At 61.5% G+C, this 14,760-nt stretch overlaps 1 protein-coding gene across 1 annotated transcript; it reads right to left on the bottom strand.

Annotated features, from left to right (window-relative positions):
- Positions 1-766: 766 nt before the first annotated feature.
- Positions 767-13,117, bottom strand: ERN2 (endoplasmic reticulum to nucleus signaling 2; the record flags this gene model as incomplete). Its single annotated transcript, XM_082006729.1, has 22 exons — positions 767-958; positions 1,034-1,101; positions 1,411-1,534; positions 1,752-1,879; positions 1,991-2,138; positions 2,871-3,070; positions 3,274-3,373; positions 4,128-4,317; positions 4,916-5,006; positions 5,273-5,513; positions 5,813-5,989; positions 6,217-6,338; positions 7,042-7,192; positions 7,282-7,360; positions 7,469-7,730; positions 8,028-8,129; positions 8,215-8,337; positions 8,514-8,586; positions 8,939-9,011; positions 9,614-9,647; positions 10,006-10,123; positions 13,022-13,117. The coding sequence occupies 22 exons, from the start codon at positions 13,115-13,117 to the stop codon at positions 767-769; spliced, it is 2,892 nt and encodes a 963-aa protein (XP_081862855.1).
- Positions 13,118-14,760: the final 1,643 nt, after the last annotated feature.

The following is a 14,760-nucleotide window of genomic DNA, read 5'->3' as shown; positions in this document are numbered from 1 at the left end:
CATAAATTAGAGGCTGCTGGCAACAAAAAGGGAGAAAATCTTTTTCTCAGCCCAGCTGAGATTAACAACTTCATTATTGGGATTGTGCTGGAGGCACATGCCTCCCTCTGGGGCTGGGGGCACCTTGCCCTCAGCAGCCCCGATGCAAGTAGCTGGTCCAAGTCCTGGGGTGGCTGCTAAAAGCTGACCCGCTGTGCCTCAGCTGGGCTGAAGCATCACCTCCAGTGTCAAGACCAGTGCGTCAGTCCTGGTCGCAGCTATCTGCTGGACATGTGCTCAAAGAGCCGCTTCCCCAGGCACCTGGCACGGGAGGACAAAACATGCCGATCCCTGGTGAACGCCATGCTGGGACTAGGCACCAGCCTGGCTGCATCGTTCTACTGGCTGCCCTGAGGAAAACCCGACAAGCCTTTTCTTTCTTCTCAAACACCATGTGCACTGCAGGGATTTTTCTGCTCTCTCTGACATAAATGCCTTCAGGCTGCTGAGCCTGACCCTGAGCATTTGAAAAGGCAGGTGCCCAGAGGGTCCCTCCTTGGCTCAGGAGACCCCAGGTGAGACCAGTGCCATGCTATGCTCACAGCTTTGGACTGCGCTCCCCATAGCCCCTACGCACACTGGGTGTCCAGCCAGTCCCGGGACCCCACCTCACTGTAGGGAGGGGCAGAAGGATGCCGGAGAGCCCCCAGGCCTGGTCCCAGCTGCTGCCTATGGGCAGGGAGGAGCAGCCTCACACTGTGGGTGCTATCCCGGTGTGCATCCCCGCTCACTCGCCGTCACTGCCCGGACCCTGGCAGTAGTAGGAGTGGAAAAGCCGCTCGTGGGCACAGACCCTCATGGCCCCGTGCGTGTGCAGCAGCAGCCGGGGGAAGCGGGAGGTGAAGTACTGCACAAAGCTGTCGGGGACGGAGCCCAGGGCTGCCTGGACGTCAGCCGGCAGCTCATGGTAGTGATGCTTCTGCAGGAGAGAGAGTGAGGTGAGTGGGGGGGTGTGTGTGAGTGGGGAGCGGCGGGGGAGCTGGGGCGGCCATACCTTGTTCCTCATGGCCCGCAGGAGGTCACGCACTGAAGCCCCCTTGTAGGTGCGGAACTTCCTCAGGTCTGGGAGAGCGAGAGAGACACTGAGTGAGGTGGGACGCAGCCGAGGCGAGGAGCACGGGCCTGCTGCAGCCCCCCACGGTTGCCAGTGCTGCCCCGAGCCCCAGCAGTGCACCGGGGCACTGCTCTGCCCTGCCCTCCCAAGGAAGGGCTGGCATGTTTACTTGCCCTGGTTTTCAGCTCCTGGGCATGAGCAGGTGCCTCCTGCCCTGTAAAGGGCACCGACCGGGAGCCCCTTTCCCTGCTCGATTCTGCGCAAAACACGGCAGCAGGCTCAGGCTGCAGTGGCAAGGCTGGCCCCTGCGCGCTCACCTGTCTGCAGCGGGAGGGAGATGTGCATCCTCCAGTTGGTCCTCACCACCGACCGTCCCCCTGTCTCCAGGGCCGAGACGATGGGCCCCTCGGCAGGCTCCTTCTCGATGCGATCGCTGACATCCTGCGTGCCCAAGAGCAGGAATGGGGCAGGTATGGGGCTGCCCTTGCCCCGTCCAACAGCAGGGAACAGAGCCAGGGACGGAGACAAGTTGGCCCTGACCCCAAACCCAGGGACCCCCTCCATCTCTTGCTCAAGTAGCTCAAAATGAGGACATTGACCTAGATATGGCTGTTTCCAGCACTTATTTCTCAGGAGCACACCTACAGCATGCGCTCACCTGGAAGAACTGCAGCTGCTTCTCTTGACTCCAAAAAAAGGGATGCACAAGGACCATGGGGGCCGAGGGTCGGCGCTGGGGCTCAGGGCTGATCATTGCCGCAATCAGCTCTCGCGCAACAAGCTTGTCTGGTAAGCGAAACAACACAATGGACAACTAACTCCTCCAAGAAGGACTGGGAGCTGCGCCCCTTGGCTCAGGCTACCTGGCAGGGACGTGCCTTCAGGGAAGGGTCTCACCATGAGCTTCGTCCTGCAGGCAGCTCAGCTGATAAGAGCCCGACAAGATGTTGGCCTGTCGCCGCAAGCTGTCCCCAAACGGGTGCTGCCCTCCTGATACCACATAGTAGAAGATGCAGCCAGCTGAAAAGATGTCCACTGCGCATGTCTGCAAAACATGAAGGGGAGATGTGACCCTCACAGCAAAGGGCGAGGAACGCTTTTGCCTCCCCGCTTTTCCATTCTTTTATGTGAATGTTTGTTTTCGTCCTACAGAGCTGCTGGAAAAACGCATCACAGCAGGGCTCCTGCCTGCCCCGCTCTCTGGAGCCAGTGAAGCACCCATCATGTCTGGCCCTTATCAGGGAAGAGGTTTTCAGAAGCACAGACAATATTCAGGACTTCATGCCCAGACGGACGCGCCAGGGCTGCTGGTGTCTCTCCCAGCTGTGCAACTGACCCCAGTACGAGGTTATGAGGAGCACGCTGCCAGCACCAGTACATGCTCTGCCAGGGACCAGTACAGCAACCGCCTTCCAGCAGGAACAGGATTCCCTGGGCTAAACAAACAAGTGGAAGCGTAACCTTCGCAGTGAGCCACGGCCCCCTCCGACCTCCCCGCCCCGGATTTCCAAGGACTGTAGCAAGATCAAGCGCCCTGTGCGGAACATAGCCGGGCACTGTCCCTGCCAGGGCAGGAGAGCAGGGCCAGCTGCTGACTAGGGTGGTCCCGGCAAGGAGCACTGGTGCTCTGCATGTGGGCTGGCTTGGGCTCTCAGAGCTTTTGTCTCAATTGCGCATTTTGGCAGCACACCGCGAGGCCGCCGCCAGCACGGGGCACTCTGCCACGAAGGGCTCAAGGAGCACCCGAGGCGAGGGGAGGCGTCCGCGGCTCACTGACAGGGTTCTCCTTCGGGGCCTCCTGCAGCACCTCGGGCGCGATCCAGCCCTCAGTGCCAGGGATGCCGGAGCGGAGGCTGAAGCTCTGTCGTCCCCCCTGAAGCTTCTTGCAGAGGCCAAAGTCGGAGATGACGGCTCGGATCTGCCCGTGGCGATTTGGGACAGAGATGAGTATGTTACAGGGCTTCAGGTCACGATGGACTGGAAAAGAGTAGGCAGTGTCACCTGCCAATGCAGCGGCCGGGCTGAAGCAGGGCTGGTGCTGCCACCAGAACAGGGCTCTGCTGGCTGCCCCACATGCTGCCGCCCCCGCCAACTGCTGCCCGAAGCCCACAGCCTCGGCTGAGGACAGGACCAGGTCTGCTCGGCCGGGCACGCGTGGCAGCGGGGTGCTGCCCTCTTACCAATGCTGAGGGAGTGGAGGTGGGCCAGCCCGGACATGGTCTGACGCAGCAGAGACACCGGGTCCAGGCTGCGACGGTCAAAGCTGGGGCTTTCTACGTACTGGAACACACAGAGGTAGAAAAAGATGAACTGAGGGCTGATTTCCTGGGACAACCATGGCAAGGCTTGCCAGGAGTCAGACTTCTCGCTAGGCTGACTGAGGTAGAAGGACACAAGCCCATGTGGAGGCCATTTGTGCCCGAGGCTTGCTCTTTCCAGGTCTACCAGTTGGCATCTATTCCCTCTGCAGCAAACTGCCCTCGCTTGTGTCCTCGGACCTCCACAGCTTCAGCAACACTCCTTTACAGAGCGTGAAAGGATGCTTCTCCTCCCCCATGCCGAGTCTCTTCCCAGCATGTGAAGAACTGCCCTTACTGTCGCCGAGGCTCAGAGCTGCCCTGGTCCCTCCCGAAGGGCAAATCGGCAGGAGAAGGGCTGGGGCTTGGCTGATGCAGGAGCAGGGCTGGCTGTTCTGCCTCTCCAAAGCATCTCACCGCCTGCCCATGCCCGAGCTGACCGCTGCTCCCTCTGACTGCTGGGAAGCGGGTTTGCAGCAGGGCTGTATGCCTGAGGCCAGCTAGCAACCCCAAAGAGGGCTCCGAACCCAGGAGCTGCTGCCCTCGGGCACACACAGCACCCTGCTCCCACGGGAGCACTGCAGGGCCTCCCTAACGGCACAGACGAAACCCCTGGGGCCCGGCCTGCAAACATGGGGATAGGGACATCCAGGATGGATCCACAGCCCCACAGCAGCAGCCACGTGCAGCCGGCCCCGTGCCACCAGGACCGGGCAGGGAGAGGGCTGCGGGCTCACCTCCTGCAGCGTGGCAGAGCAGAGCTCGATGGCGATGTAGTGGAACTGCTTGTCCTTCTCGGTGCAGAAGTAGCGGACGACATGGGGGTGCTCATCCGACTCCCGGAGCAGCTGGACCTCCCGGTCCACGAGATGGAAACACTCGGGCAGGAGGCGCTTCACGGCCACATTCCGGCCATCAAACTGTCCCCTGCATGGAGAGACTATGGCAGCGACCGTGCAGAGTCCAATGTTGCAGATGTACAGCCCCGCCAGGCTCCAGCCGATGCTGGAAACTCGCCCCTCAGGGCTGTCAGCATGGGCCACCTCGGAGTGGCTCCCACAGACTTGTCACAGCCATGGACAGGCAGAAACCTCTGCAGCGAGCTGGAAACCGGGGGCTCAGGTTCCCCTTTTTGTAGGAATATAACCTCCCTCGCTTTTTGGTGTGTTTAGTGCTGGGGAAAGGGGCTCAGCCAGACCCAGGGGAACCTTACGAGGGACTAGACCTGCCGAGGGGTGCCTGCAGCAGGCACAGCCCAGCTGCCCGACAGCCTGGCGCAGGCAGGAGAGGAAGGGGAGGAGAGGGCGGTGGTGCAAGGGGGAGACCTGCCCTGCGTACCTGGTTGCCGAAGGCCACGAGCCCAGCTCCCCACATGGGTTTCATGAGAAGGGGAGAGTGGCAACACATTAACAAAAGCCCCTGAACCACCAGTCACCACCCAGGGAAGGAGCTGCCTCGGCACCATCCTTGCGGCTCCCAGGAGAATGAGAGTGGAGTGAGGGCAGGCACTATGCGTGCCACCCACCTGAAGACAAAGGTTCCTCCAGCTCCGTGGCCCAGCACGTCCTTGGGGTTAAAAGAAACTTTCCCAACTACAATCACATCTGGTTCTGCATCTGCAGAGGAAGACAGCCATCCTTCAGCCTATAAGCCTTAGTCCTATACGAAGGACATGCTGTTCTTTTTAGCACCTGGCTGTTTCTTCAGCCTTGTTCTTGCAATTGCTTTTCTAGCCCATGTTTATCCAGGAACAGGTCCTGCATCTCCTCCCATCTCAGCTGGGCTGCAGCCCTCTCATCTGTGGGGCATCTCTGCTCTTCCTTTGGGTGACAACGCCTACAGCCAGAGCACCCCTCGCGCCTTGCCCATTCCCTGCACGCACCCTCAGCAGCTGCGGGGACAGCCGAATCCGGGCTGACCATCCCATTAGCCAGGTCCTTCAGGCGGGTCAAGGGGCTGGAGCTCTGCGAGAGCTGCGATGCATTTCCCCGGCTCAGGCCCGGCTCTGCAGGGATGCCCTCCCCAGAGACCTGGCCCGGGAGCAGCATCTCCTGCTGCTGCTGCAGGAGCTGAATCTGCTTCTCCAGCTGCTGCTGCTGCACCGCATGCTGCTTCTGCAGTTTCTGGAACACAAACCATGGCAGCACTCAGCTCTTGCGCCCAGAGCAGAGGCGGGGCATCGTCAGGGCTTGGCACAGGCAGCGTGTGTGTGCTGCCTGTCCCCTGCCCAGCCAGCAGCAAGCCGCTCTCCACCTCGGCTCATTACCGCGAGGGCGTACGAGACAGTGTGGGAGCTGCACAGCTCATTGCAGCGATGGCGCTGCTGCTTGTGCCACAAGGACCAGAAAAAAGCAAATCCCCAGCCCTTCAGAAGTGGTGTTTGCGTAGCAGGCAAAGGGCTCTTTCAGCGGCCACCACTCACCATGAAAAGGAGGAAGAGGACTCCCCCGCCCAGCAAGGCCGTGCCGACGCCAGCCATCACCAGGTCCCAGCTGCCAGCCTCAGGGTAGACCTCCACCTGCTCCCTCGGTGCAGGGTCCGGCTGGAGCTGCCCCTCGCTGTGGACAGCCGGCTCCTCCGGGCCGCTCGGGGCCAGAAACTGCAACACACGCCCAGAGTGGGTGACACCAGAGGGATGGACCACCAGGCACTCAGGTTTGGGACCCCCTCCCCACTACCACCCTGTTTGCAGGCCCCCCTCCTTGTGCTACCCCACGCTGGGGACCCACTGCCCAGCCCCAGACGGCCCAGACCGTTCGGCAACCCAGCACTGCCCAAGGTTCCCCCCAGGGCAGAGCTGGGACCCAGCAGAGCTCTGCCACTCACATCGTCGAACACAGCCCTGGCAGCAGGAGCCCTGGGGATGATGGTTTCCGTTGTCTTCCTCAGGTTCTCTGGGAAGGCTCGTAGCATTGTGGTGTGAACCACAGGAGGCAGCTCATGGTGCCCTGCGGTGGGAGAACAGAGACAACTGTCAGCTGGTCTCCGGTCAAAGCTTCAGTCTGGTTATCTCCCCAGCGCCGCTGTGGGCTCGCCAGCCAGGGTGTCTCCTGGAGAAGGGGTGTTGCTTCTGATGGGAAGCACCAAAAGCATCACAGCTACACCCTGCCGGCTCCGTCCCCAGAGAGGGGGACCTGCAGCAGCCATTGGGGAGGGCAGAGGGCATGGTGCCCTGCTCTCAGCACACGGTGGGGAGCCTGACCCTGCTCCTCTGTGCCTGCCCTGCCATGACCCTGAGACACTACCCTGATCTCCAACCACACCAATGCAGTGTGGCCTCTCCTGCCATCACAGCCACGATAGCAATCATGGAGCAGGCTAATTAACCCAGCCTCTGCCGCAGGGCTCGGTGTCCAATGGCACCCCACCCCGCACAGCACACCCCCCAGCACAGGTAATTGTAAGCCCCGCTTCAAAGGGCCCCTGCCCAGCCCCAGTGCCAATGGCCCCTCCTGGGGAAGGGACAAGGATGGGCTGCAACCCCCATCCCCAAGGGCGAGCGACAACCTAAGTCCCATTTAGGGGACTCCACTGCGCAGAGTAGGTCACACTGCCACCCCGAAACACATGGGCAGCTTGGGCTGCCCCTCCCTGGGGCACCCTCCAGGAGTGAGGACGGAGGGAAAGCCCATGCCCCTTGCAGGTCCGCACCTATTAGGAGCCACTGGTTGTGGAGTGAAGTGATGCTGCCCTGCGGGTACTTGACGTCGGTGCTGGGCGTGATTTCACACTCCCCCGACTCTCTCGTGGTCACGTCATCTGTGGTGGGGCCGTCGATCCTGGCCAGTGTGATGCCCTGCGGCTGGGGGTCCGACAGCTCGTGGAGCACCATGCAGCCGGGACGTGCACCCGCCACGGCTCCCCCTGAAAGGGGCCAGCGGGGAGACTCACCACCAGAGCCACGCTGCCATGGACCAGGGAGGTCAAGGCGTAGAAGCTGGCCGCGTACTTCCCCACGTAAAGGGCTGGCCTGCAAGGCAGGGACAAGCATCAGCCTTCCATCCGTCACAGATCAGGGCAGCCAAGCACAGGCAACAACATAAATGCCAGCAGTTGCCACAGCACAGGAACCACGTACAGCAGCTCGGTCTTAGTGGCAGTGAAGTCCTTCATGGACTGGTAGCTCCACTTGAGGAGGTGGATGTCCTGCGAGTGGAAGGTCAGGTAGCGCAGGGTCTCCATGGCCAGGTTGAGGTGGGGGATGCGGCGCAGGCTGTCCTGGTGCCACACGTAGATGCCGACCACGGGAGAGCCATAGTTTTGCGCCCACAGGACCTCCCCGCTCTCCTTGTCCAGCGTCACCACCAGCCCGTCCCCGCTCGAGGCAAAGTGTGCCATTTCTAGGGCAGAGCCAGAAGGAGGGGGCGATGCAGCGGTGCTGGCCGTGGGGCTTTGCTCCCCTCTGCCCCTTCTCAGTCCTGCCACCGGCCGTGGGCTGTTGCCTGCTGCTCTGCTCCCACGGGAGCTGCAGCCAGCGCAGCAGCCGTTTTCCCCAGCAATCGGCACAGCCGAGACCTGCCGGCCATGGCAGCATCGCCGCAGGGTCCCCATGCAGCCAGGGTACAGCTGTCAGCAGGGCACCGGGGGAGATGGCTCCTGTGGCTCCCATAGCTCCCGTGTGCATGGCAGCCACTCACTGTAGTGGTAGGACTCCTCGCAGAGCGGTGCCGAGTAGTCGGAGAAGGTAGCGTTCCAGCGCAGCTCCCGTGACTTGGTGTCATACATGGTGATGACATACTCTGGGGATGAGAGCAGCGCATGAGGTCATCACCCAGCACCCGTTCTTGGGCCTAGACGGATGAGCGGGGAGCAGGTCTGGCTTACGGGTGCGGCCGATGTAGAGGAGGGGACTTGATGGGCACAGACCATCCCAGGCTTCTGTCGAGAGAGTCGTCTGCTTCTCTCCTGACTTGGGGTCCACGATGAACCAGGTATCCTGCTTCTTCCCTGAGAATGAAAACACGTTTTCTGTAAGTCTCCATAGCCCCGCTGTTCACCCGCGAGAGCCACCCACCAGGCTTCACCCTGTCCCTCCCCTCTACTGACATGTTCCGGGGAGGTCCCCGCTCCACCTCCCCTCCTCCCTGGCCCCGGGTCCAGTGGAGAGGCCGGGCGCTGCGTACCGGTGTAGAGCACGCCGTCTGAGCTGCGGCACGGCGAGGACTGGACCAGCTCTGGGATGGTGAACGGGAGCTTCTGCAACGCAGACAGCAGCGTGGATGCGGGGCCAGAGAAATGCCTCCCCGAGCAGAAGCCTTCCTGCCTGCACAAGCAGGGTGGGAAGGAGAGGTCCCCCGGGACAGCCCCCTCCTCCTCGCCTGCCTTCGCTGCTCAACCCCAAAGCAGGATGGTGTGGCGGGGAAGGAAAGGGCCCCGGCTGTATTTGTCCCACACCCACTCAGTTGACGTCTTCCAGGTGCCAAGGTCAAGCTGGAGTGATTGAAGGCCCCGGGCTCACCCTGCCCAGCAGGTCTGCCCGGTCCCCCAGCCCAGTGAACCCCCAGGGTGTGGGCAGGCGGGATGCACGCGGCTCCGCAGCCCCACTGACCATCAAGCCTTCTTTGTTTTTTCCTCCCAGGATGTACAGGCTGCCATCATTGGGATCTGGAAGGAATGCTGGTCTGGAAAGGAGAGAGGAGGATGAAGGGTGAGCTGCCCCCACCCGGGCACATGCCAAGGAGCTGCACTAAAGAAACCCCTTCAGCAGTTTGCTCCAGGGTGATTCACTACAGGGCTTGACCTCTCCTGGAAACCTCCAGCACCGGGTTTGGTAGGAGATGAACTCCTGCTGTGGGTCAGCACCGTAACACCATACAGCTGCCCTGTGCCTACCAGCCATGCTGCCTCGGTGCCCCGCTCCCCCCAGGGGAGCTCTTGGCTGCCCTGCCTTCCCCCTGCACTTTCAGGTGGATTTTCCTTAATTTTTCTCCCATGCTTTCATGCGTGGTGGTGCTGAGAGCTTCTCATCTGTCTGTAGAAAGGCTACAATTCAGCAGCTGGGAGCAGCTACTCCTCACCATCATGCACAAAGTGCTAGCACAAAGGGTAGGTTTAAGGCAACGCTATGGCATGGGCTGGGAGGTTCATTTCTCTGAGTTTCCCCTTTCTTGCTGTGAATCTCTCGGTTCGTGAGGGCAGTCGTGCACCTCTGAAAGGCTCCTGCGCAGCCCACAGGCTGCCTGCCCTGCAAAGGGCACGCTGCCCGCGGCGGGATGACACTCACTCTGCCATGTAAACCGGCACCTGCAGAATAGGATCTGAAAAAGAGAGTGAAACGCGGACGTCAGCAGCCTCTCCCCAGGAGCGGGACAACGTGGCAGTGTTTACCGAGCGCTGCCATGTGCTGCCATGCCCAAGTCTGCAGCCCATTTGCATTTCAGACCCAGAATAGGCACCGCCGGCAGCGGGGGTCTGGCACCCCCAGATGCTCTGCTCCGCGCTCGGCTGTGCCTGCGGCTGGAGCTGCAGCTGGCAGCGTCCCCCGGGGCTGGAGGAACCGACGGCCCAGAGCACGACCAGCAGGAGCCAAGCTGGGGGGTACATCCCCAACCCCCGGCTAGCGACAAGCCCAGGGAGCCAGGCTGCGAGCGAGCACCCCCCTGGGTCGCTACTCACCGTCCTTCAGGGTCCACTTGATGTCCCCTGTGCTCTTACTCACTGCGTGAAGGTTTCCATCCAGAGTGGATATGAAGAGCAGCGTTTCTGGGACAGTCACAGCCCCGCCTTTGAGGCACTGCAGACAGAAACGCCATCCTGAGAGAGCAGAGCCAGACTTGGGGACAAGCCCCCGTGGCCCGGACCCTCTGATGCAGCTCAGCAGCCCCCCCGCAGCCAGCACGCCACAGCAGCAGACTGCAGGGAAGAGCCCAGAGGTCCCTTCTGGTCCCCAGTGAGGCAAGTCTGGGAGGGAAAATTATTTCCTTGCCCCAGTGTATTAAACCTGCTTGTTCCTCCAGCTCCACCCGCACAGGACACCCACAGAATGGCATCTGCTGACGGCAGCTTGGAGATGCTGTGTTTTATAAACCCATGGCATTACGCCCCGGCACTAAGGTAGCTGCACTCGCAGTGAGTGGCACTACCGGCAGTGTGCGGCACACCCCGCAGTCCCTGGCTCCTGTAGCAGCGGTGCAGTCCCGGGGCTGGCGCAGCCTCTCCCCTCCTCTCCCCTGGAGCCAGCGTTCCTGCCGGCAGGGATGAGCTGCAGCGCGGCTGTTCCCAGCCACCGCTCCCGAGTGCCTTTCTGAAGGTGACACAAACAGCCTAAGTACCGGCTCCTTCCAGAAACAAACAAGTTGGGTGACTTTTCATGCCAGAAATGCAATTAATGCTCGCCCAGGCCTTCAAAGCTACAGATTTCAGCTACCCTGACATTGAGTGAGTAATTGCAAATTCACTCTGGAAAGAGGAGCTGCTGCTTCCGTGTACAGCGTCCGTACAGCAAACGCCAGCTCAGCCGCCGCAGGCTGGCACACACGCCAGCCTCACCCCGTCAGCAAACAAGGATCAGCAAACAGCACCGGGACCCAAACGCCTTCAGGCAGAGGCAGGGCTGGCGTGGCCATCCCTGATGCCAGGGAGCCAGAGCAGCGCCTGGGCTCACCGCTGGCTGCGGTGCAGAAGCAGATCGTGCAGCTGCTGCCCCGGTCACCCATCCCGTGGGCCTGGCCTCCTGGCCACCCCCTCGCTGCCTCTCACCTGCTCTGTACCAGCCCCCGGAGCCTGAGCTGGCCTGGGGACCCAGCCAGACTGAAGAGTAGGGACCGGCCCACAGCCTGTGCCAAGACGGTGCCCCACGTGTGAGCACGTGCCCGTCTGCGGAGCAGAACCTGATGGTGGGAACAGACCAGCCATGGCACGGTGGGGCCAGGGGCCACATTCTGCCTTGAGTCACTGAAATTCCTCCAGCTCCAATAGCACGGACAGCAGCCCCAATGGGTGCCAGTCCGCCTGTTCTCCTGCTGGAGCACGCACGAGCTTTCTCTAAACACACCTCATGGCCACTCCTCTGCTTTGAACCCAATTCTCTTTTTTGCCCTTCTTCTGATTAATTTCCAAGTGAGGTCAGAGCGAGCTTCCCAGCTCTTGCTTTGTGCAGAGAACGCAGTGGGGCAGGCAGAGGAGGGCGACTGTTCCCCAGGGCTGCTTTTCCAGCACCTTGCAGCCACGCTGGCAGGCTCGCTGCCGGCTGCGAGGGATTGGCTGCGACGACAAGCCAGGCCAGCAGGCACGGTGCTCTTGCGGTGTGACCACCTGCACGAGGGAAACAGAAGCGAGATCGCCGAACCCCCCCAGCTGCTGGAGCTACAGCGGGCTCTGTGCTCGCAGGCTCTGCTTTTCCCTCCCCTGATGCTTTACAGTTTCTTCCATCTCTTCTGCAACTATTGTTTTTTCGGTGACAGGGCACTCGAACAAAGGCCAGGCTGCCCAGCCCGCTCCCTGCACACCACCACGGACAGAACTGGGAGTGCTGGGTGCCCGGGAGCTGCCCCAGCAGCCGTTCTGGCCAGCCCTAGCCCAGAAGCGTGGCCGCTGTTGCTGTGGCATGTCCGCAGGACCTGTGCTGTCCCAAGGCTCCCACCACACCAGCCTGCAGTCTGCAGCGATGCCGCTGGGGCCGGAGCTCAGCCAGGGGCCCAGGGCGCGCTCGCCACCACAGCGCCGTGGGGAGATGGCTGGGCACAGACTGAAACACGGTGCCAGCGTTTGCTGCTTCCTTAGACAGAGCAGTGCTACCACCGTCTGCCAAAACCACCCCGGCACGCTGCCTGCCCTCTCTGCTGGAAACACCACCAGCAGCGGAAGCTGCCATCCAGCTCCTGAGGGCTCCACGCTGCCAGGCAGCAACTCTGCAGGCAGGAGCGGGCAGGAAGGGGCCGAGGGCTCCCAGGGAAGGGGACTGGGCCCTCAGCCCCAGCCAGGCTCTCCCAGCCAGGAGATGCTTTCCTGAGCAGAGAATCCCCTCTGCCCTGGGCGCTGCATGTGGTGCCTCTGCCGGGGTGAGCGGCGCGGATCACAATCACGCACCTGCCGACGCCGTTAATGTACGGCCACGGGCCCCCACATGCAACCGCCCCGACGCCACAGACACATCGTGGCCCCTTGGCCCCTCACACCATGCTCTTCTGGGCGCCGGACCCTGTGCACCCAAGCGCTCTCGACAGGGGTGCTCGAGCCTCGCGCTCACTGGCTGTCACAGGCAGGACGCCCCTGCCTGCGTCCCCACGCACTCACGCCCACGGTCTCACACCCACGCAGGGGCTGTGCCTGCCTGCACACCCACTCACACCCGCACAGCTGTGGGCCGCGGCGCTCACACACGCGTGGGGTGGAGCGGAGCACAGCACCTGCACGCTCGCATGCTCCTGAGCACGCGCGGCTCCTGCCCATGCCGGCACGCCCAGGGGACACGTATGCACTTGTGCCGGTACCCCCACGCGCGCCCACCCGCAGGACACACGCACGCTCACACGCAGGGCACAGTCACGCACAGTTAGCCGCGCTGGAGCCGCGCTGGCACCCGCACTCTTCCAGCCGCAAAGCGCTAGCACCCGCGCTGCCACCCGCGGGCGCTGTCGCGGTCCCCCTCCCACGCACCCGCTGCCGCCCGCGGGCTGTGGGGCGGCCGTACCTGTGCCGGCGGCGAGAGCGGGAGCAGCACCAGCGGCAACAGCAGCAGCCGCCCCCGGAGCAGCCCCGGGCGCAGCGGCGCGGCGGGGCCGCCCATGTCCCGCACACGCCGGGGCCGCGGCGCGCAGGGCCGGGCCGGGCCGGGCCGGGCCGCGCTTATCGCCGTGAGTCAGCGGGGCCGGGGCGGGGCCGGGGGCGCGGCCTCCCGGCCCCCGCAGCGCCGGGGCCTGCGCCCCGGCTGCCGAGCCCTTCGCGTGGGCACAGGGACAGGAGCTCTCGCGTTTAGGCCCCGTCCCCCGCCCAGCGGCTTCAACACCGCCCTGGGAAAAATCCGCCTCGCTGGTAACGTGGGGCGAAGCGTAACAGCACCCCACACACGACCCCCGGTCCTGCGGGGACGTGGAGATCTCGTCCTGGGCGCCTTACCCACCGCCCCCCTTTGAACGGCCTTCAGCTTGCACCCCCGTGGGGCCCAACGCCCCCACCCCCGACCGCCCCTGCGGCTTAGGGCGCAGCTGGGAACCGAACGAGCACGGGCGGCTTTGTGCGCATTAGGAGCACTCCTCACCGCGTATTTTGAGCTCTGAACTACTACAGAACGGCCTCGGGCCCAGTACGCAGCCTTCGGCCCAGCAGTGCTGGGCCATCGCCCAGGCCCGGGCCCCCCGCAAGCCCCACAAGCTGCCCCCACACGCAGCCGACAGCGAGCGCCGCAGCAGCACAAGGGCGGCTACAGTTCAAAACAAGATTAAACGCTGGTTTTGGAGAGGGAGCTAAGCAATTGTCCTGCAACTCATAGCTGTTTCACATGAAGCAATATATGGCAGCAGGTATTCCCAAATCCCCACCTTGGGAGAGAGGCACCGATGGCATCAGATGGGACGAACATGGGTTCCCATGGATTTCTGCCTGCATCCATCCTTCTACAAAGCAACTAACTACAAACCCTTTGGTAACAGTTGTTCATGTGGTCGGAAGTAGATACCTAACACTGAAGTTACATGAAGTTATGAAGTACATACAGAACACTGAAGCACTCAAACGCAAAAATACTTAATTATCAAACTTTAATTCGTAAGACTAGTCTTACAGAATAAAACAATAGGATAACCAGTCAAGGTTACACTTAAAAAAATCCAGCAGTGCAAATCTAAGACTAAATATTTGTCATCTCCCCCTCCCCTGAAATAGATTATTTAAAAATACCGTAATACATGGTACTTACATATTCCATTTAAAATAAATCTGCAGTGGACACAAACATCTAAGACTTTTTTTTTTAATTAAAAAAACAAAGAATGAATTGCTCAGAACATGGATAAGACATAGTGAACTTCCATGAGCCACAGAAAGCGAATCCTTGGCTAGAAGGTAAAATGGCCATATGTTTCATATAAGACTTGCTACAGCTCTCCTGGTCCCGCTCCTCCTTCCCCCCAGCAACGAGGACATTAATTAACAAAACAAGATGCTAACAATCTAATCCTAACAGGCAGCAAAAGGCTGGAGTACAGAACTGAAAATAAAAACAGCTCCATTGGAAAAATCAAGTTACAGAGGAAGAAAAAGTAAACAAAAGAAGGGAAGTCTGGAGACAAACCTGCTCTCCTGAGCTGGCACAGTGAGCGACCAGAGCAGGGAACACACGCTGTGCCTGCGCCCACAGAGCTGCATCACCCGCGGTTGTAAGGGAACACTGCCGTTGGGAAGGGGAGAGTGCGGAGCAGACAGCCACAACAC

Source organism: Phaethon aethereus (genome assembly GCF_964289735.1).
Source record: "Phaethon aethereus genome assembly, chromosome: 15".
In the NCBI taxonomy this organism is placed as follows: domain Eukaryota; kingdom Metazoa; phylum Chordata; class Aves; order Phaethontiformes; family Phaethontidae; genus Phaethon; species Phaethon aethereus.
The sequence above is the reverse complement of the archived record's forward strand: the minus strand, read 5'-3'. Positions and strand labels throughout refer to the sequence as shown.